At 39.8% G+C, this 27,788-nt stretch overlaps 1 protein-coding gene across 13 annotated transcripts in view; it reads right to left on the bottom strand.

The window, feature by feature from the left end:
• The window catches only part of Fggy (FGGY carbohydrate kinase domain containing), a 400,280-nt gene extending 372,776 nt beyond the window's left edge, over positions 1-27,504 (bottom strand). For 10 of the 13 annotated variants that reach the window (XR_013427818.1, XR_013427819.1, XM_078026357.1 and 7 more), the window contains exons 1-3: positions 27,379-27,504; positions 15,192-15,266; positions 7,867-8,078 (exon numbers count right to left, since the gene is read on the bottom strand). Coding sequence is in view for 11 of the 13 variants with exons in the window: in XM_078026357.1 (XP_077882483.1) it covers positions 7,867-8,064 (198 nt within the window). In the remaining 2 variants the exon portion in view is untranslated. Of the gene's footprint in view, positions 1-7,866; positions 8,079-12,095; positions 12,254-15,191; positions 15,267-27,378 lie in introns of those variants that run through there. The other 3 variants (XM_078026360.1, XM_078026358.1, XM_078026359.1) reach the window with 3 other exon arrangements.
• Positions 27,505-27,788: the final 284 nt, after the last annotated feature.

The raw sequence follows: 27,788 nt of genomic DNA, 5'->3' as shown, positions 1-27,788 counted from the left end.
CCAGAACTGTGAGCTAAATAAACCTCTTTTCTTAATACATTACCAACCTCAAGTATTTTGTTATAGTGATAGAAAACATGTTAATACATTCCCAAATAAATTGGGATCAAACCAAATATTCATCATAATTTAATCAAAAGTTAAATAAAATATGGTATATCCATACAATGGCATACTACTCAGCATGAAAAAGGTATAAATTACTGATATGGCAACAAGATGGGTGAACCTTAATGTCATGATAAGTGAAAAGAACCAGACACAACATACTATAAAATGTCATATGATTCCACTTACATGGAATTTCTAGAGAGAACAACTATAATGACAGAGAGCTGAAAAACAGTTACTTTAACTAGAGCTGGGAACTGACAATAAAAAGGCACAACGGAACATTTTTGGAAGAATAAAAGTATTTTAAAAATGGATTATGATCATGATTGTACAACTATGCAAATTTACTAAAACAATTGAATTATATATTTACAATAAATGGGTTTATGATATGTAAATTATAAAGCTAATAAATATTTAAAATAAAGAGCCAACCTATAATCATGTAATAACACTGTCTTTCATCTTTTCTCACTATCCTTTCACCAAATTCTTACTTATATTTCTTTATCATTAGGCTTTTCAAACAGTTTTCTATAAGTCTAGTATGATTTATTTCAGTTTTTAGGTAATAGTTAAATAATGCTACAATTATTAAAAGAAAATCCATTTTCTTTTCCACATTCTCATTTCATGGAAGGTATTCTTTTGTATTTTTTTTCAAGAAGCACTTTTTTGAAATTATATTACCTATTGTCTTTCTCTTTCAATTAATACTTGACTATGTTAAAAAAAGCAAACCTATAAAAGATGAAATGGAAATATATCCATGATATGTAAATAAATTTTTTTAAAAAATTGTTAATGGTGTTTGTCTCTGAGAATAGAAGTGCAGTTAGAGGAGAGAGTTTTCACTTTTTTGTGTAATTTTTATAGTTGTAGAATACTTACTGATTAATTACATTTTGAAATTTTGTTTCTATGGTTTCCCTTGTTGAAAAAACATGAACAAACATGATCTTTAACATTTTCCACTAACTTAACACATGACAATAACCTTTTATATCCCATAAAAGTCTACCCCACATTGCTAAAATGACTGTCCCATTTGGTGAAATTCATCTCAAAAATGTATGATTCTTTTCTCCTGTTTGGGAAAGCAGACTTGTAATTTTGGACTCCATTTCTTACTATTTAGTATGTTCCTCAAATAAGAGATACACACAATTGTTGAAGATTTCCAATAAAAACAAAAACATGAATTTTTTTTCAAGTCATATTGCAAATAAAATATTAACTTGCTATATTGAACATCTCCTATGTGCTACAATATTTACATAACTCATCATTACAAAGCCCACTAAAAGACATATTTAGTATCTGCACTTCATAAAAATTCAGTGATTGCAGCATGGCCTCACGACAATGAGTCACAAAACTCTGGATTCAATCCTATCTCTACCACCTTTGTTCTGTGAATGAAAACAGGGTAGAGAACACAATTCCAGCTGTTCCTTGCCTTGCTGTTCAGGTCTCCATAGCATTTACAGGCATGGCTTCCGCTGGCTGGAATGTCCTTCCAACTTGGCATGGAAATCATTGGGTGGCAATTAAGACCAATAGCACTGAGGACAGGCTGCCTGAGTCCCGACAACCTGCTGAGTAGCTAACCCTGATTTAGCTAGGTAGCCACTATTACTCCCCCAGTCTTTCACTAACTTTACCTGAAAGCCTGGCTCTGCTACTTACTAGTCGTATGACTTCCGGAAGTCACACAAACCTGTTTCCTTGGTCGCAGAAAGCTGTTGCCTATATCTGCATCTCCCAATGATGTTAGAAGAATTCAGCAGAATATGATGGGATGAGCTCAACATCTGGCATTCAGTGCACAATAAACAGCAGCTTTTATTAGGGTAAACTGGCTGCCTCCAATCCTCATTGAACATGTGGGACCTCAATCAGTCACCAAGCCAGCCCTAACTTCTGCTTGCTGCATGGCCCTGCTGGCCTCGGCGCCCACGGAGTGCACACCTGGTGTGGGTAAGCCCATGTGCACAAGCTTGTGGTGAGTCAAAAGAGGAAGTGGGTGAGAAAATGTAGATGACTCAACACAACTCCAAATCTCTGACAGCTCTGGAGCAGAAACAGGCACAAGAGGTGGTGTTCGCAGAGCTACCTGGTCCCATCCCTACCACTCCTGCACTGATCTCATGGCCTTTCTGACACTGTTTCTGGAGGGTAAGACATACTGCCTAGGTGAGGGTCACAGGATTCAAGGAACCTGAAAGCCCTGTGCAACCTGTATGACTTGGTAGGAAACATTCAGCACAGAAAATTACTCAGAGTCTTATTATGTCCATAGGATATTTTTATGTACAAAGCACAGCATGCTATGTATCACGTAAGCACATGTAAAAGCAATAGGCAAGAATAGCATTAGAATATTGCATGGATTCAAATCCGAGGACCAAGGAATATGTTTTCTTCTATTTTATGAATGCCCTCTGAAGACCTACCGAGTTCTATATTTGAATCATTGCTTTTCAGTCACAAAGGCTTAGTGGCTCCACCTCTAAATTACAGACCATTCACGAGGAACTAAAAAAAATAATGGTGATATTCATTTAAACCTGATTTGTCTAGGTGGCCACTGTTACTTCCCCAGTTTTACACTAACTTTACAAACTTAAGTACTATATCTTAATAAATCAAAACACTTATGGAAAATGTCTTACAGTCATTTTTATCCATAGCTAAGGGCCACTCCCATATCCTATCCTTCCTCAACCATCTAAGCCACCCCAGAAAGATAGCTGTCAGGGTCACACTACCCAGAAGTTCTCTGGAGCTTGACCCGGTGACCTGAGGATTTTTATTTATATTCTTATTAATGGGAAAAGAAAGCAGCTTAGTAAACTCACCCCCAACAACTTGGCATCAAGAGAATTTCCCTGGCTAGAGAGAAAGCACATTGCTCTTCGAAAGAATTTCCAGAGAAGGAGATTTCTGCAAACTCATTTGGTAACCTGGTCCATGTCTAACAACTGTCAACTCGTAGCTCTGGGGCAGCAAACAAATATTTGGGGAAAGGATTGTGCATCTCTTTGTTCTTTCTGTGGGAACTGGTTCAATCCTGCATGTGTTTTGAATCAGCAAGCTCTGCCATATTGGGTGGGGAGGTAGTGTCTCTTAGAAACCTTCCAAACTGAGAACCAGAAGGTCACATGCATACCTGGTTTTATTTTTAGCTCTATTTAGAGCAAGGGTCAAATCCTATGCCTCTCAGACAGAATCCAGCTTGCAACACATGTCTTTATGGCTAGTACTGTATTCCTTTAAATATGGATTTGAATGCCTTTGTTAGCTTCAGGGCCAGGCATGGAGTTATGCAATCCCCATTCCCTGGGCTCCATCCTTCTTTGTTGCCTACACACTTAAACCCTCACTTAGTCAGTCCTCAGAAAATATAATGAAGCCCCTTCTAAGGTCCAGCTATGCTCTCTTCTAGGTATTTGGGAAACAACGGAGAGAAAAACATTTTTTTTTAAATCCTTGGTTTTTTGGATATTACATTTTAGTGAGGCTAGACAATAGCCAATAAATCATCTAAACTATGTAGTATAGAAGTAATATACCAGAAAGCATTGATCAGAGGAATCATGAGTGCCAGAGAAGGGAGCGTGGTCCCTAAGAAGATGAGATTTGAGGAAGACCTTGAAGGATCGAGGAGAAGGCCTTGTGAAAACCTGTGGAGGAGTGATCCCACCAGGGGAAGAGCCACTGCAAAGCCCAAAATTGTACAATTGAGATGCACAATCCATGTGCCAAAGTGAGGTGGGAAAAGCAAGGAAGACTCACAGGGCTTATGCAGGGTACCTGTTACAGGGAAGGTCGTGCTGGCAATCAACTGTGCAAAACCTACTCTAGTGACTGGAGAAACGAGTAAATCCGGTCCCAAGCTAATACCTACACAGCCTGTGAGCTTAGGTGTGGTATTGTCCCTGGATGGTAAGGCAAAGAAACCAAGGTCAAAGCCTTCCATTTATATCAGCAACCCCATGTTCTGCAAAAATTGAAACTGACATTGCCTCAATCCCCTTCTTCACTGTCACCAAGTCCCAGGAGACCTTCCTTCCCAGAGCCTTTCAGGGTCACCCCTCCCTGCCTCTCTCTGCCAGTGCTCTAGTCCAGGTGTGCTAGGGGAAGGCAGGGTGAGTGTGCAGGCAGGGGAAGGGATCAGTGTGCAGGTCTGAAGATGAAGTGGGTGGCTAGAGCCCAGAGAGCCTGGAGAAGCATCAGGACATGAACAGGACAACAGGTCAGGGGCAGACAGGAAGCATCCTGCAGGCAGGTCCCATATTTTACTTCTAGCCAACATTAGTGTGATGCTCTCAAGGCACTGTAAGCAAAAGAACAATATGATCAATTTAGCATTCAAGAAAAAGAGTCACTCCAGTTGCCAAGAAAAGATCACAGAAGGGAAAAGAAATACAAGGACATCAGCAGCCTTAAAATAGTCTAGGCAAAAAAAGGTCTATGGCGCTGGAGGTGAAGAAAATGCATAGATTTGACCAGTCTGGGTCCAGGATTGTCAAATACTATCTGAGTGACCTTGGGAGAGTCACTTAACCATCTGGCTCTCAGTTTTTCTTTTCACCTATAAAGGGAAACAACAATAAATACTTAACTTGTAAAGATGGTCAAATGTGGTCAAATGGATAATGGATATGAAGATGTTCTGTAAACTTTAATAATTCTATGAACGTACAAAGTTAATGTTATTGCTCAACCCCATGTGGATTTCTCTCTCTTCTGCCCCCTTCTTCCCACAACCATTTCTCATGTAGCAGGTACCAACCCAGAACAAATGGCACCTCACTAGCTTCATACGTATTTTTGTTTTTGTTTTTCATGCAAATAAAAGCTGTTTAATCTGTAGGAGCAGAAAACATCTTGTATACTTTTCCCATATAGGTACTAGGACGTAAGAAGAATTAAGTGTATAGTAGGTGCTCAAAAAAATGTTTGCAGATTAAATCAAAAAATGATACTCAACAAATGTCTGATGGCTAAATGATTCTTCCAGCTTATCTTTTCCTTCTTCCTAAAGGAAATTCAATCCTAGTCATACATTAACTTTGCAATGTTCCCTGCCTTGTTGGAATGATTAAGATTTGTGGTTCCAAAAAAGGCAGATTTTAAAATCAAGGACTAATACATGTTCTCCAGGATTTGCGTGTTTCTACAGAACTTTTTAGGTGTGCTAGATATGGGCCCAATAAAGACCTGCCAACTTTAAGGGCACACATCTCATACATGAGCACACAGCCAGGACAAGGCAGTGTAGTCTAGCATGGCTGCACCTCAGCTCAGGTGCCCTACCCTGCAGCAAGTCCAGCAAGTTTCAGGTTGGCCCATGCAATTCCCAGGCATGCATCATGCAAGTGGATTCAGCTGGAGAGACAGACAAGGGGCAGTGGTGACTACAGCAGCACCCAGCACTGGCTCTTACTCCTTATGAGAACTCTGCTGGCTACTGAACTTTTTCAAAGCCCTTTTATTTCTCACCTTTAAGACAAAGAATAAAAGCTACTTCAAAAGATACTTGTAAAGATAAAATGAAGTGATGGGTATAAAGGACCCAGCATAGTATCTGGAACATAATTAATGAGCAACGAATATAAGCTGTCCTTATTGTCATCATCATAGTATCAACAACATCACCATTATCATCATCATCATCATCATCATCATTATCTTAACTGAGGGAGAAAAATCACCTCCCACAAAGTGAACACCCTAGGGAACTGGAAGTAAACAATTGCCCTCAACTTGCTGGAGTCCAAGAGAAAGAGAAGACAAGTCAGGATGTGCTAGGCCACCCTTTGCCCTAAGACAGAGCTTCTCAAAATCTTATACAGAAGGAGCCCCAAACAGAGAGAAATAGGTGAATATTTCCAAGAGTATCTCCTTCTTGGACTTCTGATACTCAGGATTTTATCTCAGAAATTCATTCTTTTGTTTGTTTGTTTGTTCTGGGGATTGATCTGGGGTGTTGATGGCTGAGTTACTTCATTCTATTCTCCTCCACAATCTACTCACCACCATAGGAAACACAGTGATTGCTCATTTCCAGACACTGTTATGGTATTTTATATGCATTCATTCACTGAATCCTCACAATAACTCTATGGAGGTTACTATTACCAGTCTCATTTCATAGGTAAGCTAACTGAGGTAAGAAACATGCAGTATTGTCTAAGATCACAGGCTCACAACTGTTGGAACGAGGATGTCAATCTGGGTGGTCTGGCTCAGAGTGTATGTCCTGTGGCATGCTACTTCATACCAGCCATGATGTCCCCATAGATGTGGCATGCTTATCCTGTGGCTTCTGGCATCTGGTCACAAACCCATGTGAGGGAAATGGCCAAGAACCAAAAGCTGTACTCAGGTTGCTGTTGCAAGATGCAATCACAAAGGACAAATGCCCCAGCACTTATGGGGCTGACGGGCTCTAGCCGATGATGAGTTGGCCGCCATCTACCATTAAACCAAGCTGTACTTAGAGTAGACCTTTTGTAAAGGAGCTTTTCATCAGGGGATTATATTTTCTTCTTGACTATTTCCTTAATGGAAAGAAAACTATATGTTAGAAGAACAAAGGAGACCCAAGGGCAAAAAGCAGAAGACTCTCACCAAGGCGGGGGTGAGGAGGAAGGGTGGAGAGGACAATTAAACAAGCAGAAGATAAGATGCCCCTCTTCCATTCCTTATAATGCTCTTGTGCTGCCCTCCCCCTCCTCTCTCTGCCTTCTTCTCCAGGGGCACTAACAGCAGCCCAGAGCTCATGAAAATTTAAAAAGACTGATCGATATGGACAGAATGGTGAATTGTCCATCTGCAAATTACCAAGCATCTCATGAATATTTAAGGAAGCTAACTAGGAACAGGGATAAGAAGGAATCCAGGACTTTATTCTTCCATCTGGGGGGTGGGGGGTAAGATAAAAGGAAGTCTGATATTCCTGATTACCAGGATATAAAGTCAAACCAACAAGTGAAACTTTAAATGTGAACAAGTGCTGTCCAGCATCAATTCCTTCACCAAGCCAGCATGCTCAATACAATCCAAGACCACTCAAGATGAACATCTATCGAACACATATTAGAGCTGCTCTGGTTTGACCCAATCTCCTTGCCCTCTCAGAGCATACCATGTTTTCATGCCACCATGCCTTGCACATGCTCTGAACCAAATGCAGTTCCTCGCACTTGTCCACTTGGGAGGCAGGAGAATCCATTACAGTGCAGCCTGCTTAGGTTCCTGTCTTGTTTCTACTACTTACCAAATACATGAACTTAGGTAGTTACCTCACTTTCTGCACCTGCATTTCTTCTTGATTGAAAATCAAACGGGGTTAGCAAAATACTAACTAGTTCAGGAATGTCCTGAGGGTTCCACCTCACAATACATGTTCACACATTTTACCAAAAGCACAGTAGAGATCAACTACGATCCTCAGTGGCTTCTTCCACATCTGGTCACATCTCGAGCTTCCTCGTCCTCTCCTCTCTTCCCAGAGTCCACTCCAGGTTAGCTCTGGCCATTGTTACTTGGCTCCTGACACTTATCACATCATATTTCAGCTGTGTTATCAGTCTCTGCCACTACACTGTGAGCTTCCGGGAGGCAAGGCCTATGTGCGGCTCAGCTCTGCATCTCCAGGTACCCCAACAGAGTCCATGGCATCATGTGGACACTCAGGGTGGGAGCAGGTGCTAGGAGAGGATGCCACAGCTCTACCCATACCTTTGTGACAACACAGCACGCAGCCCAGATGTCTTCAGAGGATTGCTCGTGGTGGTTGAACTGAGGCTCCCACTTCTTAATCGGTTGGTCTGCGAAGGCCAAAAGGACCCCTCTCTGGTCGACGAGAGCAGCACGGACGCTGCCTGTTCCAACATCCACGCCCACGTAGTAGCTTCGTGGCTCCTCTTCTCCAGACATTGTGCTTCCTCCACCTGCAGTGAGCAAGTGCAAACACAACATGAGGACCAATCCACAAAGACCACCACCAAAATTCTTCTGTGGCTACGTAAGCAGCGGCCATTTACTATGGACTTGTCCAACAGAAGTTTCTAGACACACAAAGCTAAGTAGTTGGTGAACAAGTCAGACACAGCCTCAGATATGGCATTTAGATTCTTTGAAAGGGGTCACATGAAGCACTTAGCTACCTAACTAAGCAAACCTGTGACGAGTGTGATAAGAGCAAAGAGAGGGTGGTAGGAGAACTTAGAATCTGGACGCAATAGAGAAGAACTTGTTCTCAGTGAAGCTAAATCAACAGGACAGTTCCTGTGGTACTAAAAAGGAACCTTTCCTATCAAATCCATCTAGTCACTCAACAAATTAGCTACTGAGCATCTATTATGCACCAGGCAGTGTGAAAGGTGCTTCCCTCTATGCCTCACTATGACTCTAGAAGGGAAGCATATTTAAATCTCTAGCGAACAGGTGATCAAGGTGAAACTTCAAGAGGAATGTTACTTTATGCTTCATGCTAGGTCCATGCCCTCACAAACAGTAATTGTACATTATTGCAATCATAAAACATTACATTGATAAGAAAACAGGTCCCTGAGAAGTGAAGGAATTTACCCAGCCTCACATGGAGGCAGCCTGGACCCAAAGTCCCACATCTGTGCAAACCCAAGTTTCAGACACTTTCCTTTCTTTCTTAAAAGCTTACAGTATCGGTTTGCAGAAGAGGCAAATATATTGCAGTCGGTCATGAAGTGACTAGGAATTGGGAAGCAGTCCCGGGGGGAGACAAGATTAGGAATTTGTTAGACAATCTGTTTTCCTTACAGACCCCTGATGAGTTACAAGGAAATCTGACCAGAAAACACTCAGGAATTTCTTGGCCCTGGTGGCTGTTCTCATTCCCCTTGGTCAGATTAGCCTGAGATACACAGAAATCTCCAAGGGCCTTTCATTTTCCAGACTGGCCTTTCATAGAGTGCAGCAAGCTCCCGAGATGACCGGCCAGTGCACATGCCACAGCTCCCCAGGTGAGCTCAGCACTGGAGTCCAATTTCAACCTGTGAAGCCACTCAGTGCCCTTCAACTTCAGAAAGATAATGTTTCCTTGGCCAAGACACTCGTGGGGATTCTAAAACAAAGTCAGCCAGCAGATGTTCAGTTACTGCTTCCTGGATATTTATCCCAATTAAGAAAGAAAGAAAGGAAAAAGCCAACTTCATATAATAGTGATTGCTTCTGACTTAATCACACAAAAAACGAACTTATTGATTTCTACATTCTCTGCTCCTTGCTCAGTGTCTGGCATATAATTGGTTTTCAATAATTACTTACTGAATAACTGAATCAGTGAATCAATGAAAAACAAGGATGAGCAGGGTCATGTTTTAATAGTTTGAATTCCTAAGTTCGTGTTTATACAGTCATCTGTCATTTAACAATAGGAACAAGGTCTAAGAAATGTGTTGGGTGATTTCATTGTTGTGTAGACATCATAAAGTGCAAACTTAACCAAACTTAAATGACATAGCCTGCCATATGCCCAGGCTGGGTGGCATACCACTGTCCTGCATGCAGCCTGTCATTTACCAAATCACTGTTCTGCAGCACCTGAATGTATATACTACTGCTTTCCTTATTCAAATCTCTCTATGCCTTATTCACCTAATTAGCCAATATTTCTTGAGTGCTTACAACTACATTTTACTAATTCTAAACTACTAATTTTTTAATACATTTATTTTATTTATTTATATGTGGTGATGAGGATAGAACCCAGGGCCTCACACATGCTAGGTGAGTGCTCTACCACTGACCACAACCCCAGCCCAAAACTACTAATTTTTTTTTTCACATTTAACATCCATGAAACCAGAATGAATCCTGTAACTATCAGCATCTTACAATCAATTGGTAGTTTTTTTTCTTTCTCTGTGATATATGAAACAATGTATCTTGCAGTCAGTGACTTCTGAGACTCAAAGAAATGCTGGTTGCACCAGGCACTGGACACTCTGCTAAGGATACAGTCACTGACAAAATATGGAGGGTGTCTTGGCTCAGAGATTCCTCAGTTTCTTTATCTACAAACAGGAGGAAGACTGACCCAGCTAGCTTATCCACCTTCCCTCTACCAACTACATACATCTTACTTTACTCAGGATTCCCTCTCTTGGATTCCCACTGTCTCCATTGCAAAGGTCCCCGGGGAGCTGCTCCTGAACTGATCCTAGTATGCCAAGAGCTCTCATGCCCAAGATCCCAGCCTTTCTCAGTATGTTCCGCTGTCTTCTGATACTCCTGCACTCTTAGCCAGGGATCTCCACTAGGGGCCCATGCATACTGTGTCTGAGGCTGGCTAACTCAGACACACTGCCCATCTTGAAAGTCTGACCCCCTCCACAACCTAGGTTACCTCTATTTCTATAATGCACCATCAAAGTTCCTCCAAGAAAAGACTCAACCTTACAGGAACAAGGGCACCAGACCCTCCTAGCAGTGTTCCCACAAATCCCCCAGGTCATGTTTTTCTAAGAAAAAAGATCCTAATTAAATCTTTCAGGCTCACCATTTTCCCCACTACTATAATTTTAAGTAATCTCATTCTGATTGTTTCTACACCTGGAACCTGAAAACAGGGAGGTTCAAGCCCTTGGGCAGCTTCCCTGAAATCCCACCATAAGTTACAAAAACACTGCCAGAGGATTTTTTGCAATGCAGATCCCTTGTTCTCCCCTTCTCTGCCCTTTGTCCCTGGGTCGCAAGCACTGTCTTCTGTGTCCTGGACTCCAAACCATTCAACCAGTACCTCTAAGTCACAAAAGAAAGTAACCGAAGAAAGAAAAATGTTATTCCCTTTTCTAGTTTGTTTTGAAGAGAAAAGGATTAGGATCCTCATTGTGTCAACCATTTCCACACATGTGTTCACCGCATGCAGGGAACCTAATCAGGAAGGCAAACCTATCACCATTCTATACACCAGTGGAGTGAGAGCAGTTTGTCCAAAGTCACACAAACAGTACACAGCAAGACCAGGATCTCAACTCCAGTTTCTGAGGGTAAGTCTGGGACTCTTTCCACAACACCAAGCTGAAACTGAAAATCAAATCCTTTGGTGACATAACAACACCAACAACAAATATAGCAAGAACTCGTATTTATTGAACTTTGCTCTGTAAATCACCCACACGACTTCACAATTTTGATAGACTCTTTGACTACCCTTATAGGGCTCCCAGGAGGAGCCCATTTCCAGTTAAGTGAACTGAGGTTCTCAGAGATGAAGCTAGTTGAGGTCACACAGCACAGAGGCCTAGGATTCCAAGCCATGGTGGTGTGACTCTGAAGCCCCTTTATAAATGCGGAGAGTCAGAAATTTGGTTCTATTTTCTTCTTTTTAGGTATGAATGAATACTAAAAAGAAAAAAGCTGTCAGGGATAAAGTAAGGGTGGTCAGGCAGAGAGAAACAAAGACACAGACTGTGGACAGCCAAGAGAAAGTAAAATACTAAGGGAAATTCAAGCTGTTCAGCACATGAATCCTAAGACATACCTCACTCCTCAGTCTACCAGACGTCCCAAAGAGCTGACATGGCTCTCTTCCCGGGGACCCAGCAGGGGCTGTGCTGACTTTGAGCCCCTATTTATGATCAAAAAACAGCTCTGTATGATAAATATTTAAACGGTTCATTAAATAATGGCCTATATAAATATTATTAGAAATGTGCCACAGGAAACCACAAACTTCGCAGCTAATTCTTCATCGAATGTGCAAGCTGTTCAAATGCTGTTTCAGAAAAGGAAAGAGGGACCTGGAAATTAAGGCCCTTCTTTGCAAAACTGTCTCAGGAATCCTCAGAAGGGGGTAAACATTACAAATACACTGCTAAACACCCACCACCTGGGGACTGTTTCTTCCTTTTATCCCCCTAAATAACCTAGTAGCAATCAGATCTTTCTCCAGGATTACATCCTTCCAAAGTGGGTGAGCTCACCTTACCTTGGATCCTGTTTCTTAAAGGGTCACTCCTCCAGGATGGATTTTGTTGGTGATAGTGTCTACAGAAGCAGTGTCCCAGGAATCAGGAGGAATTCAAAACTCTTTCAACTTTGACCTTTGGACTCTGCTGGTGGTAACTCATACACTGGAGCCTCACACATTTATTTATTATTTGGTTATACTGTAATCAGAGATTGGAAAGATTGGGAAGACAAAGAGAAGCAACAAGCCTGCCCACTTCATTCTCCATAACTGAAAGCATTAATTACCTCTTTAAATAAATCTCACTGCTCTAAAATGGTGAGCTGGGATGCAAGGGAAAGAGTTAATTTGGTGACAATAAGTGCTTCTCCATTGGCTCTACCTGCAATTCACACAGCAGAAAAGAAGTGGCTTGCTAACAGGTAGTTTTCCTCTTAAAGTGAAAGGCCGCTGGCCCCCTTCTCAATCCTTCCTCAGACTTTCAGTTTGGGAGAGAGATTTTTACAAATTGTCAGGTTCCCCATGCTGATTCCAAAGAAATCCAAACACATGCTGAGTTCCCCAAACTTGTGGAGTCTGTAGCAACTACACAAGACATCTCCCATCCAGACATAGCTGTGGCCTGGTATGGACTGTGTGTGGCAGTACGAGCATACTTCTGGTCAAATTTGGGGTGACCAGTACATTTTCTGGCAATGCAAGAAAGGAAGGGAATAACAGTGAAACAATCCCAAATAGCTGCTGAGAAGCTGAACCTGAACCTTATCTAGGCAAGGGAGCTAGACAATATTTTACTCATCACTGATGTCTGGCACTCATGTCTAACAGAAGACCTGGCCTGTGGCAGATCAAGAGCAAGTTAAAGAGTCTGAGAAGGAGAATAAGAGGTGGGAGGGAAAAGAAAATACAGTGGGGAGAGGGAACGCAGGAAGGGGGGAAGAGGGCAAAGAGGAAACTGAACTAGAGCAAGGAAAAGATTGCATGATTCAGAGACTAAGAAGTAGAAACTCCTTGATTTGGATGAATGGGAAGAAGGGAAAGAAAGGAAAGAGAGAAAGAAAGAAAAAGAAGACATTTTTTTATCCAACAAATATTACCCACCAAATTCTTCCTGCCCAGGAAAAGTCCATAATGCAGAGAAGGAACAAATAATGAAACTGACAGTTCTCAGAGACTCAGAAGAAAATCCAAATGTCAAACAAACAAATAAAAAAAAAAAAACACACACACCAACAAACCCCCTTCTCTACTCTGAGGGTTTCCCACTCACATCTGGAGACCTCTACTTCCAATGACAAATCACCTCCTGACACCACAATCCTCTAATATGTATTATTTTTTCCTGGGTGTTCTTACCATATCTAAAAGCTTGATTTCCAATATGAAGTGCCCTCTCTAAGCCAGGAGACTGGGAAAAAGGAGCAAAAATTATATGATCTCTTATTTTTTTAAGAGTTGACAGTCAGATATTTGCTAGGGTCTGAATGTTTGTGTTTCCCCAAAATTCATGTGTTGATAGTATTGAGGTAGCGCCTTTGGGAGCTGATTAGGTCATAAGAGAAGGCTTTTAGGAGTGGTGTAAGCACCATTATGAAAGAGGTCTGAGAGAACTCCTTGTTCCCTCCACCATGTGTGGACACAGGGAAGTCAGCAACCCAGAAGACAGTCCTCACCAGATACCAAATGTGCAGAGCCTTGACCTTGGGCTTCCCAGCCTCCAGAACCGTGAGAATGAATACCACCCACTTCATGTATTCTGTCATAACAGCCTAAACAGAGTGAGATAAATGTGAAGATCTGAATTTTAAACTGGGCATGGTGGCTCATGCCCATAATCCCAGTGGCTCAGGGGCTGAGGCAGGAGGATAGCAAGTTCAAAGCCAGCCTCAGCAACCACAAGGCACTAAGCAACTCAGTGAGACCCTGTCTCTAAATAAAATACAAAATAGGTCTGGGAATGTGGCTCATTAGTTGAGTATCCCTGAATTCAATCCCCTTACCCACCCCTGAAGAAAGACCTGAATTTAAAAATCAAAGGGTGATTCCTTATTTCCAATATACCTACTTCAAGCCAAACCTAATGCACCAAGTAAAATTGCATATAGTGGACAGCAGCTTCATGTTGGCATGGCCATCTACATTTTAGGAACCAAAGCACCCTGTCCCAGCTCTACCTTTCGTGATAGAACGTAGTTGGTCAACGATGGGACCACTTCACTGTTACAACAGTTCTAATCAACCAGATCAGAACCTGATATTTTTCACGGCTTTTTTATTTTGTTTTGTTTTTATACTGGGGATTGAACCTTGGGGCACTTTACCACTGAGCTACTTCCCAGCCCTTTTATTATTATTATGATTTATTTTGAGACAAGGTCTCATTAAGTTACTTAAGGTCTACCTAAATTGCTGAGGCTGGCTTTCAATTTGTAATCCTTCTGCCTCAGCCTTCAAAGGTGCTGAGATTACAGGCATGTGCCACCACTTCTGACCTATTTGGGGGCATTTTATGATCTGTACTGAGCCTATTTCTAAGAATAAATGTAAGGCAGCTAGGCAAAGGGTAAGGTGTTAAATCAATAAGACAGTAGAAAAATTGGCTATTTTTAAAATTTTTAAGTTGGATCCCAAAAGAAAAATCAAATTTCCCTAAATCCCCATGTCTGCCTCATAAAGTGGGAGCCACAGGGATCAAAACTAATCCAGCCCTGGATGGGTGGTGATCCAGTCTTGTTTGGTGGCCAAAAATAACACCTTCCAAGAGCCACACTTGCAACAGAGAAACAGCAAAACAGAGAAGATACAAAATTAACTATGGCTGTGGTCAAATGCACAACACAGTTCCTAAGGAAATCACAGATGAAAACCCCTCTCCTCAGAAGAAAGCCAAAACTCCACCAACAAACATCCCCTTTGAGCTCTTTAGACTCTGGATCACTCACACCTTCTTCCATGAAACCCTTGTTGACTTCCTCCCATCTCTTCTGTCCATTCCTTAGGTTCCAACAAAAAAAAACTCCTTGCTTTTCCTAATGCCTGTTTTTTTGCCCTCCCAAGCCCCTCCCATTGCAAAGAATGGGAGAGGGGAGTCCATGTTTATAACACTCACAGTGATATATGTTGTTCTACACTTGAAGAAGCTGAAATGTCGACAGGATCAATCTCTTGCTGATGGTCACAAAGCCTAGAGAAGGAAGAGGCGATATATGAATTTACATTTGTCTCAACCATTGTCAAACTCTACCTACCATCCCTGAAATGATGAGGACTTCCACACTAACCAAGGTGCCTTCATCCTGGACACACTCGGAATGATATTTCCAGTCCATTAATCCTGTGAAATCCCTCTCAGACAAACTTTAGAAAAGTCTCCCGGATGCTCTGATTAATAAGGATCACCTTTTGTCTCAATCAATCCTATAGCCTTGTACAGGCAAACACATGTAATGTAACACAGTAATAAGGGATTACTGGATTGTAGAGGAGGGGACTATTAATGTATAGAATAGTCAACTATCTATTAAAATAAAAAGACCCTAAGGACTCTCTTTCTCTGGAGAGTCTAGAAGCACTATGGCTTGTGGCTGATGCACCACCCTCCTCTTTGGAGCAGTCTTTCCCCATAGCAACAAGTCCCACTTGCACAGGAAGAAAGAGGAAGGAAGACAAAAAGGGAGTTCGCCCAGATGAGCATCACTGAACCCCAAACGCATCAGTCTATCTTTCAAACCCAATGGACCTCCTTGAGTTCATCAAAAGCCAAGGTTTGGATTTGATGTTTTCCCACTCTTCTGTCTAGAATCAGAAAAAATGTTAGAAAGGACACAGGATGAGGCTGATGTCTCCTAATTCCACATGCAAAGCTATTTAATTTTAATCCCTTATATGCCCATTATAAAGTTACACCCATACGGAAAATTATATGCAAACCTAGTGATTTATTCTTACATGGATTTCTCTTTTTAAACTGAACTGTTGACCCTTCTTTGAGTTCTGAATAATTTAAGTATATATGTAGTCTCTCCCCCATTGCTTTCCTCTTTAAGAGACTGCTGTTGATTTGCTAACATAATTAACTATGAAATGATTCTTTACAGAACTAACCAGACTTTCAAAGCAATGCCATTATCATTAGCATATTGGCTGAAACCCATAGCTTTTCCCAGAAATTCACTCAAATTAAAACAACAGAAGGACCCACCCACCTAAAGTAGACTGCCCTCAGATGTCAGCAAATTTAGGAAGGATTCAGGGTCCCATCAGGTAAAGCCACCAAGTATGTTCTTTAAGAGATCTTGCAAAACTCCTTCCTCAAAGACAATACCAATCCAGGTGCATGAGGTTTTTGGTTATTCTTGTGTTTACCTGTTTATGAAACATGACCAGGTGGCTTTAAAGCCCAAGATGAAAGAAAGGGCTTAAGAAGGAGTTGTTTGAAGACTAAACATTAGACTTGGGGAACTAAGACAAGATACCCTGCCATTCTATCGAAACTTTGACACACCAAAGTATAAACTTAGAGAACACCAATGCTACTTCTCAAAATAAAGCCCAAAATCTTTTTTTGGCCCATGAAAACCTCTAAGCTCTGATACTATCTTCCCACAGTCAATACGCATGCCCTGACCTCCCTCCCCGTATCAGCACCCTATGCCCCACCACTGCAAAACTGCCAGCACCCTTCAAAGAGAGGTCTGGTGCTTTCTTCCATATTGTTATTTCTCTTGTAATGCAATGAATACAACCTACAGTTCACAGGAAGTCAAATACAAGGAAAATGTGAGTCTTCAGCTTCCCAAATAATGCAGGGACCATAAATCAAAACAATACTCAGATATAATTTTACACTTAATTAAAATTGAAATTTTTTTAACAATCCGACTTTTTAAAATGTTTTATTTTTTTAGTTGTAGTTGGACACAATACCTTTATTTATTTATTTTTTATGAGGTACTGAAGATGGAACCCAGGGGCTTGCACATGCTAGGCAAGTGCTCTGCTGCTGAGCCACAACCCCAGCCCCTAAAATTGATACTTTGATAATATCTTACTTTTGGTACCCTTAATATGACCCCACGTGTATTATTTTTTTAAAACTATATTGTCTCAGTGATTCCCAAAAGTTTGGTTTCAGAAAAAATCAGCATCAGTATCACCAGGCAACAGGCTAGAAACAAATTCTCAGGCTGCAGTCCAGGTGATCTGAGAGATGCTAAAGTGTGAGAACCATGGCATTGTATAAAGACTAACCTGTAAGACACAGGAAAAATATACAAAAACCCACTTACTGCAATGCCAGGAAAAATAAATGTAGTGGGGCTTGGAGGGCGTTTAACTTCTGCATTCTGCTGTCTGAATTTTCGCCCTGAGCAGCTTACTGTAAGGTCTTCCTGTACTGAGTTCAACAGGGTACTGCATCGCTTCTACCTTCTCATCTTAATTTTCCTCCCACAGGATCATCTGAACAGCCTTTCCCCCCTCTACATGGATGGTCCCTTCCACTGTTTTGAGGTGACCCTCATGACCTGCTGTTGAGGCTTTTTTCTCTATGCTATTTTTAGTTCCTCTAACTGTCCTCCATTGCCATGGCATTTCTCTAAAATAAAAAGAGAGAAAAAGAGGGAAGGTACAGCTAATGTATTTAACTAGGATATTTTCGGCCCCCCACATTTCCACATGACACCATGGAGATGAGGTATGCTAGGCTAGTGCATGCAGTAAGCACACAGTAGGTCTCTCCTTTTTGCTACTTTGCTGGAGGCTCTCTAGATGCAACACAGGCATGGACTTGTCAATGGCTCTTCCAGCCCAACATCACACATAGCCAACAAGAACATGTATGCTTGAGGGGAGAAGTAAAGGCAGCCTGGGTGTCTTGAAGGGGGGCTTTGAAGGGATCCTCTTCAAGTACTCTCCCTTAAGAGTTCACTAGAAGGTAATGGTTTCTGTGCTTTAACAGTAAGTACTTTCCCATGGATCCAAACGTTTCTTGAACTTTAAGTTTGCCATTATTACTGGTGCTTATCTCATAATCCTTTCCTAACACCTTCAAATAGTCTATTCTTTATATTTTAGTCAAAATTCTAGTGGAAGGCTTCTGCTTCTAGCCAAGGCAGAGTAACAGGAACCATATTTCCATCACCACCAGTATTTTTTTTAAAAAAAGGAAAAATATAGGAAATAAATGTGTCTTAGACGTTGAACATCAGGCAACAAATAGTTATCCCAAAGAAATAAGAAGAAAGAAACTGAGATAAATCCTTCAATGCTCAAGCGGAATGCCTAGAAAAATGTCCTCAGACAAGGCACAGGACAAGCCCAACAGTCTCCCTACATTGAGGAGACAGAGCTGGAAGTCAATGGAAGACAGAAGGCTAGAGTCTTTGGGTAGAGCACAAGGAGAGAGTGGCACAGAGAGAATTTCAGAGAACTGCAAAGGGTACTTACTGCTCAAGCATTGAGGAGAGCACAATCACTGTACACATGTGAGGAATCTGAGGCAGAACACCAGGAAACATGGGAGGGAACAGTCAGCAGGCTCCACACAGAGCTGGAAACAGACCTTTCCCAGCAGTCAAACTAGAAAACTTCACAATACACAGGGTCAAATGTAAACGGGATATTCCGCGGTGGCAAGTAGCCCTAGATGAACACTGCTCTCATCCCCAAGGAGGCTTAAAGCAAGACCAGATGGATCAAACTGTTTACAAATAGCTTGCACATGCCCCACAATAAAGCTCAAGTGTATTTACAAAAATACCCAGCACCAACAAGATAAAATACAGTGTCTACCGTCAAAAATACCAAGCATGCAGAGGAGAAAACTATCCAAAATAGAAAAATAAATGGAAGCTGACCTCGATTTGACATACTAGATAGAATTAGTAGATGCAGATATTTAAGACAGCTTGTTCAAAAATGAGTTCAAAAATCTAGAGGACAATCTGAACTTAAAAGTTCAGACAGGAAAGATAAAGAAAACTCTAGCTGAAATTCTAGAAGTGAAAAATGACTGCAAAGACAAATTAATTTTTTATTAGGCAATACAGAAAAAAACTGACCTTAAAGACATAGTAATAGAAACTATCTGAAATGTTAAGGGTTACAATAACATGTGAAGGCAGACTCTGATAAGTTAAGAGTGTGTACTATAAACACTGAAGCAAAAACTAAAACAATGCCCTGTGGAGGAATATCTAATAGACCAATGAAGGGCATAAAATGGAAACACTAGGGGCTGGGGTTGTGACTCAGCAGTAATGTGCTTCCAGGGTTTGAACCTTAGCACCACACACACACACAAAAAAAAAACTAGAAAACTATTGTGTCAAACTATAATTAAAAAAAGAAACTAAACTAAACTAAGGCAGAAAAGCTAGGGAAAGGGAATAAAGAATAAATAGAACAAATAGGAAACTTAAATCAGCAAGGTGGTGTATTTGAACAAAATCATATCAATAATTATATTGAATAAATATAGTTAAACACCCCAATTAAAAGATAGAGACTATTAGTCCTTGGTTTGTTATTTAAACTAATTAAGTACTGCCTATAAGACCCCTACTTTAAATACAAGGACACATACAAAAACAGGTCAGAAGAAAACGTACAGAAAAAGATATACCATAAAACAGCAATGAAAATAAAACCAAAGTAGGTAAACCAACATCAAATGAAGTAGGTTTTAGAGTAAAACTGTTACTAAGAACAATGACTACATAGATTTCAGAGCAAAGAATATTATCAAGAATTGTCAAACAATAAAGGGAATGTTATACCAAGAGGACCAAAAAGTCCAATTTATGCGCCTATTAACACAGCATCAGAATACATAAAGCAAAATCTGATAGGAATGCAAGGAGAAATGTATAAATTCATAAGTATCATGAAATATAATAATTTATAATAAATTGACAGAGAAAATATAGAAAATCAACAAGGATATAATAGTTAATAGTAGTCAGTCAAACTGGACAATCTGACAGGTAAAAATGTACTCTACCCAAACTGAGCAGAATACACATCCTTATCAACATCCTTATCAAATGTACATAGAACATTTCCTAAGACAGAATACATTCAGTCACAAAATACTTCTCAAAAAATCAAAAGGATTCAAATTATACAAAGGATGTTCTGTAACCACATGGAATTAAATCGTACATCAATAACAGGAAAATATATGGAAGATTTTCAAACATCTGGAAACTGATTAGAATACTTCTAAATGACCCAGGGATCAAAGAAGAAAATTTTTAAGTTATTTTAGCTGAACAAAAATGAAAAGTTGTGGGGTGCAAATAAAGAAAGAAATTTATAGTATCAAATGTATGAATTAAAAAAAAAAGCCGGGAACAGAGGCAAACATCCCAGCAGCTGGGGAGGCTGAGGCAGGAGGATTGTGAGTTCAAAGCCAGCCTCAGCAACCTATCGAGGCCCTAAGCAACTCAGAGAGATCCTGTCTCAAAATACAAAAAAGGGATGAGGATGTGGCCCAGTGGTTAAGTAACCCTGGGTTCAATTCCCAGTACAAAAATCTCAAATCAATGACCTAAGTTTCCCCCTTATGAAACGAGAATCAGATAATCAGAACAGCAATACATAAACAAGAATTTCAACAAAAATAAATAAATAAAAAGAAAAAAATTGTAAATGAAGAATGTAATAGAAAACATCAACAGCAGATTCAATGAAGAAGAAATTGTCTGTGAACCCAAAGACAGATTATTTATAATTATAGAGTCAGCAAGGAAAAAAAATTAATGAAAAAAGGAGAAAACTTTCAGGATTTGTGGAACACATTCCAGATAAGTGATATATAGAGTATAGAAGTTTCAGAAAGAGAACAAAGTGCAGAGAGAATTCTGCTTGAAGGAAACAATGGCTGAAACTTTATCAAATCTTGGGAGAAACTTGGACATTCAGATATATGAGTCTCAAGGTTCACAATGACCTTTTACTTATTCAAATCAAAGAAACCTTCCCATAGACACAAAATCAGATTATCAATAATCAAAAACAAAGAGAAAATTCTGAACGTAGCATGAGAAAAGAAACTTCTCACACAAAAATGAAACTCTGTTAGAATATCAGTGGATTTCTCAGCAGAAAACTGTGTAGATCAACAAACAGCAGAATGACATATTCAAAGTGCTAAAGAAAAAATACTGCCAGCAAGACAGACTTAAGAAGTAAAGATCCAGGCCTCAAACTATAAAATTACTAGAATGAAACACAGGCAAAATATTCAGCAAAGGAAACAATCCACAAAATGAAAGGGGGATGTGAGAAAAATACTTGCAAAAAGTCAAAAGATAACAAGCATTGGTGAGGATGTAGAGAAAAGAGAAACCATATAATATCTCTTCTATCTACACTGTGGTTGGGAAGATAAATTCATACAGCTATTATGGAAAAGAGTATGGAGGTTTCTCAAAAATCCAAAGTAGAATCACTAAATGATCTAGCCATCTCACTTCTGAATAGACATCCCAAAGAAATATAATTAAAATCTGGAAGGATATTTGCACTCCTATATTCAATACAACATTATCCACAATAGTCAAAATATAAAAATAGCTTTAATGTCCACAGATAGATGAATAAAGAAAATGTGGTACATGTGTACAAAAAAATATTACTCCATTTTTAAAAAGGAAATCCTGCTATGTGCAATAATATGGATGAACCAGAATATTATTTTAAGTGAAATAAGCAAAACAGAAAAACACAGTCAGCCTTCCAAATTGTAATCAACCAATCACAAATCAAAAATATTTGAAAAAAACAGTATGTATACTGAACATATACAGACATTAGTCATTATTCCCTAAATAATACAGTATGACAATTATTTATGTAGCATTTCTATTGCCATTGATATTTGGTACTATAAGTAATTAGAGAAGATTTAAAGTATACAGGAGGATATGCATGGGTTACACCAATACTATGCCATTTTATGTATGGGACTTGAGCATCTGTAGGCTTTGGTACCTGCAGAGGCCCAAGAAGCAATCTTGCAGATACTAAAGGATGTCAGAACCACATGATCTCTCTTCTATATGGAACATAAACATGTCCAACTCATTAAAACAAAAGGTGGAGTAGTAGTTACTGGGGGCTGGGGTGTAGGGGAAATGGGGATATGTTGATTAAAGAGCATAAATTTTCAGTTATAAGATGAATAATTTTTGGAGATCTAGTGCATAATATGGTGCTACAGTTAATAATGATATTGTAAACTTGAAATTTGTTAAAGAGTAGATCTTAAGTGTTTTCATCACAAAAAGGAAGAACTGTGTGAGATGACCATGTTCATTAGCTTGATTATAGTAATCATTTCACAATGTACATACATATAAAATCATGTTGCATACCTTGAATATGTACAATTTTTGTTTATCATACCTCAATAAGGCCAGGGAGGGGGATAAACAGATAACTTGAACTGTTGTGTAACTACTAAATCAAATGACTTTGTACTCAAACCAACGCCCTAAAAAACAAAAAAACCATCAGGGCTCAGATGGTTTTACTAGTGAATTCTATTGAACCTTTGAGGAAAAATAATAGCAAATTTACTTCAACCTCTCCAGAAAACCAAACAGGAAGGAATATCTTACAAGTCAAGCTGAGCAGAAGTACCTAAAGAACAAAACTTAGAAAATACAAGGAAAGAAAACTACAAATCGATATTTACCATTAACAAAGATGTTAAAATTCTTAAAAGCTTAGCAGATTGAATCCAAGTATAAAGGATAATATGATTTGATCAAATTTTTTTATCTAAAAAATTCAGGGTTAGTTGAACATTCAAAAAATAAATAAATACAATTCACCATAAACAGTTCTCAGTATGTAAGAATAGCATGACTTGGAATGGAACCACCATTTGACCCAGCTATCCCACTCCTCCCACTATACCCAAAGGGCTTAAAACTAACATACTATAATAACACAACCACATCAATGTTCATAGCAGCTCAATTCACAATAGCTAAACTGGGGAAGCAACCTAGATGCCCTTTCAATAAATGAATGGATAAAGAAACTGTGGTATATATACACAATGGAATATTATTCCACATTAAAAGAGAACAAAATTATGGCATTTTCAGGTAAATGTATGGAGCTGGAGACTATCATGCTAAGTGATAAGTAAGCCAATCCCAAAAAACCAAAGATTCAATGTTCTCTCTGATCAATGGGAGGAAGAAGGAAACATGAGAAAAATGGAGGAACTTTGATTGGGCAAGGGGGGATGCATGGGGGGCAGGAAAGATGGTGGAATGAGATGGACATCATTAACTTAAGTACATGTATGACTGCACATATCGTGTGATGCTATATTGGATATAACCAGAGAAATGAAAAGATGGGCTGCAATTGTGAACAATGAATCAAAATGCATTCTGTTGTCATATATACCTAATTAAAATAAATAAACTAATAAAAAAGGAATAGAATGAAACTTCCTAAACCTGATAAAGTACTACCAAGAACATATAACCAACATCATACAAAAAAAAAAAAACACTTAAAGACAAAAAAATGAATGCCTCTCCCTAAAATAAGGGACAATAATAAATGTCTGCTTTCATCATTTCAATGCAAAGCACAGGTCCAAGCCTGAGCACATAGCAAGACAGATAAATAAATAAATAGCACCCCCATTGGAAGGAAGTAACACTGTTTTTATTTACAGACGACACAATTGCCAAGAGAGAAAATCTGATGGTATTTACAAAGGAGCTCTTGGAACTAATAAGTAGTTTCACAAGATTACAGGATATATGATCAATACAGAAGTAACAATAAACAACTGGAAATTGAAAATTTAAGAGATAATATATATTAAAAATATGAAATACCTACAGATAATCTGACAAAATGTGCAAGACTCATCTACTTTAGAGCTATGAAACTTTATCAAGAGAAATTAAGTAAGACTTCAAGAAATAGATATATTGTGTCCAAGGGTCTGAAGACTCAATATTTAAGACAAATTCTACCTCATATTAAATATAAATTCAATGAAATTTCAATTAAAATATAAACAGACTTTTATTATGAGCGTTTTTTTAAAAAAAAATAAAAGGACCTAGAACAACCAAATCAACTGAAAAAAATAAGTTAAAGAATTTACTGAATAATTTCAATACTTACTACAAAGCTATATCCATGAAGACTATGTGGTCTTGACATTATAATAGACAGAGATCAATGGAACCAAAGAAAACATGCAGAAATAAGCATGTATTAATATATATGTATATATATGCATATGTGTGAATATATATATATATATATATATGCTAGATTGATCTTTGAACAAAAATGCAAAGACAATTGAATGTAAAAGGTAGGCATTTGAGAAGTGATGATGGCATAATTGTTATCCATGTGCAAAACACTTCATTCAATATTTAATGCTAATCAGAAAAATTAACTTAAAATGAATCACAGATTTAATATAAAACCAAAACCAGAAGAAAATAACTGAAACCTCGGGTTAGGCAAACATTTCTTATATACAACACCAAAAGCATGATCCATAGGAAATTAAACTAATAAAACTTCACCAAAATTCCAAATTGATAAATTAGACTTCATACCAATTAAAAACTCTCCTCCCATGGTATGCTGATACATGCCTGGTAACCCCAGCAGAGTTTACTTGGGAGGCTGAGGCAGGAGGATTGCAAGTTCCAGGCCAGCCTCAGCAACTTATCAAGGCCCTAAGAAACTTAGTGAGACCCTGTCTCAAAAAAATTAAAAAGGGGTCTGGGGATGTGGCTCAGTGGTTAAGCACCCCTGGGTTCAATTTCTAATTTAGAATTAAAAAAAAAAAAAACTTCTGCTCTCAAAAAGACACTGTTATAAGAATGCAAAGATAAGCATCAAAAAGGGAGAAATTATTTGCAAATCATATACATGATAAAGAACTTAAAATAAGAACACATAAAGACCTACAAAAATTCAATTAAAAAAACATCTCATTTTTAATATGATTTAATATAAACTTAATCCAAAAATTATATTGAAAGGGATAACAAAGGGCAAAAGAAATATTTGGGAGTATTAGATTTGTTCTTTAGGTTGATTGTGATAATGGTCTCATAGATAAATACCTATGACAAAACTTCTCAAATTAGATACTTTTTGTGATTGTATGTTAATTATTCCTCAATAAAGCTGTTACAAAATATACTTGAGAATGTCTTCTCTCTTGCTGGTGGTACCTTGACTAATAAAATCCTTCTTCATCTTTTAAATTCAATCAGACATTAATTCCCAAACTTTCTGATTTCCTAACCTTTCTCCATTCCCATAACTCATACCCTAATACATCTCTCACCTGTACTACAGTATCCTCTCTCCAGTCCTCACCACTATAATTCATTCTCTACCCTGCAGCCAGAACTAACTTTCTAAAACATAAATCTGAGTGTGTCACTGATTGTCCTGCAAATATATTTCAAACTCCCTTAAGATGATTCATCAGATCTTTCCTAATCTGACCCTTGAGCCCTCCAAGAGTTCCTACTTCACCCTTTCCTGCCCAACTGTACTAATCAACTCTGTGCCATATTGGATTAAAGCTTGAAAGCAGAAACTGAATTTTATTCATCTTTACTTCCCCAGAGCATACCACAGTGCCAGGTCCAGAATTTGTGCCACAAGAGGAGGGAACACATGAAAGAATTAAATTGAATAAGTTCCTCTAATACCTAGGTTAATGCTGGTGTCCTCTATTATAAAAAGGTGGGCAGGTGAGTGGTTACGGATCTCTTTTGTTAAATTCTAGCAAAGCAATGATTTCAAATCGCTAGGGGGGAGGGGTTAGAACTCCTCTGACAGGGAGTTTAAAGGCAAGACCCCTTACTGCAAATTGTTTTTAAAAATCAGCTGTTAATTCAGTGTGATTTAAATTAAGTAAAAGGTTAGGGAAAGGGAACCAAATTCCAGGAAAAACACAAGGCCCACAGCAAAATTAACACAGCTTGGAAGTAGGCCGGGTCTCCTCCCAGTAAATTTCTTAACTTTATCCAGAAACACACAGAGCCCCACCCTCTAGCTTATTCCTTCTCCCAATACACATTTTGACTTCCAAATCCATCCAGGGAGGCTCCCAACCACCTCCCCCTCAAAATCAATCTTCAAGTCATTCTCACTCTCACTGTTCTGTCCCCCAAATCCTCCTCCTTCTGAGCCTCCAAATAGGGTGCTCTCTTCAGCTAGGCCCTCCAAGACCCGGGCCAGTGGCCTTCAGGTCAAGAACTAGACATGAAGACCACATCAACAAGAGACTTCCAAAAGGCAGAAAGCAGCAGTCATCTGACTGGAAGACTCTGCTAATATCTTTAAGAAGATATTGGGACATAATACTTAGTGCATAGGAAAAAGGAGAAAAGCAAGCAAAAACAAAACAAAGCAAAACCTCCCATTTAAGTCCATCCACAAACTAAGAGAAGATGTTTCTTCTTTCTTACTGATTTGCAATTCAAAAGCACAATCACTTCAAGCCTTCCAAACTCACACTTTAAAACTTAACCTAAGATGACTGCCCTATCATATCTTGGTCATGACTGACCCTTTCATTTAGGGAAGAAATGAGTGTGAAAACCTAAGAAGTGCTTTCATGGAAAAGAGGCAATGAATGGGGAAATTCACTATTATGCATAATGTCATTCTTTAAACAGAAGGAAATTAATGAAAATGAAAAGGTCCTCCTTAGGCCTTTCCTACCCAGATCTGTACCCAACATCATTATCCTACCTAAAACTAAGTACACCTCAAACAGTTTCATCAGCAGCTGGAAGCTCCAAAGCTACAAACAGCACTGGCCTTAAAAATTACTAGGTGGCCAAACTTGAGTTAGAAAATTCCAAAAACCCTAAAACTGGGGGTTGTAGGGGAAAGAGAGTAACTGAACACGGTTCACTGGACAGTGATCAGAGAGGAAGGACCCTGGGTTCCTGTCATCTCCAGGGTAGCCTCGGTGATGCAGCTAAGGTCGACCCTTCCCCTGAGTGGCCAGACGCCTCATCCAGGAGAGGACACAAGGAATTCTACAGCGTCTTTCAGAGCCAATGGTCTGGATGGCATGAGCCTTAGGTGGCCGAAAGAGGTGGACAAAGGAGGCAAGCACCAAGGGATGTACGGGAGGGAAGCACCCACCCGGTGCACTGACAGGTTGGGGAACCGTTTTCCTGGACGTGCGCGCTGACGGCCTACGCGCTTGCAAAAGCCCCTGGTGCCCACGTGGAACTGAGGAGGGGGGGGTCACTTACTTGTCCAATCTGAAATTACATTCTACCTAGTGGGGCCTGCGCACTGCCGCGCCGAGCAGCACCGAACTCTGCCAGGGTTGTCCCCGCACGGGCTGCAGCCCCGCCCCGCGCCGGTCGCGGCCCCGGTAAGACGCACCCCCATTGGCCCTTTGAATCTTGCCTGGGATTGGTCAGGGTCTGCCGGCCCCGCCTCCCAGCCCCTGGGCTTGACTCTCTGGGCTAGCGCAGCCCAGCAGCTAGACTGTGACAGCACCACAGCCTAGTCCTGGCTCTTCTAGCGTTCCCTTGTTTTAAAGGCACCAAGAGGCCCTGGGTCAGCTCGGGCTGCCAGCGTCTCTGTCTGGGAGCTCCTCTTGCGGAATGCACCCAGGCAAACTCTCCGCAGCCGGTGATGGGTGTGTCAAATGTGT

The sequence above is a fragment of the Ictidomys tridecemlineatus genome, chromosome 11 (assembly GCF_052094955.1).
Source record: "Ictidomys tridecemlineatus isolate mIctTri1 chromosome 11, mIctTri1.hap1, whole genome shotgun sequence".
Classification (NCBI taxonomy): domain Eukaryota; kingdom Metazoa; phylum Chordata; class Mammalia; order Rodentia; family Sciuridae; genus Ictidomys; species Ictidomys tridecemlineatus.
The sequence above is the reverse complement of the archived record's forward strand: the minus strand, read 5'-3'. Positions and strand labels throughout refer to the sequence as shown.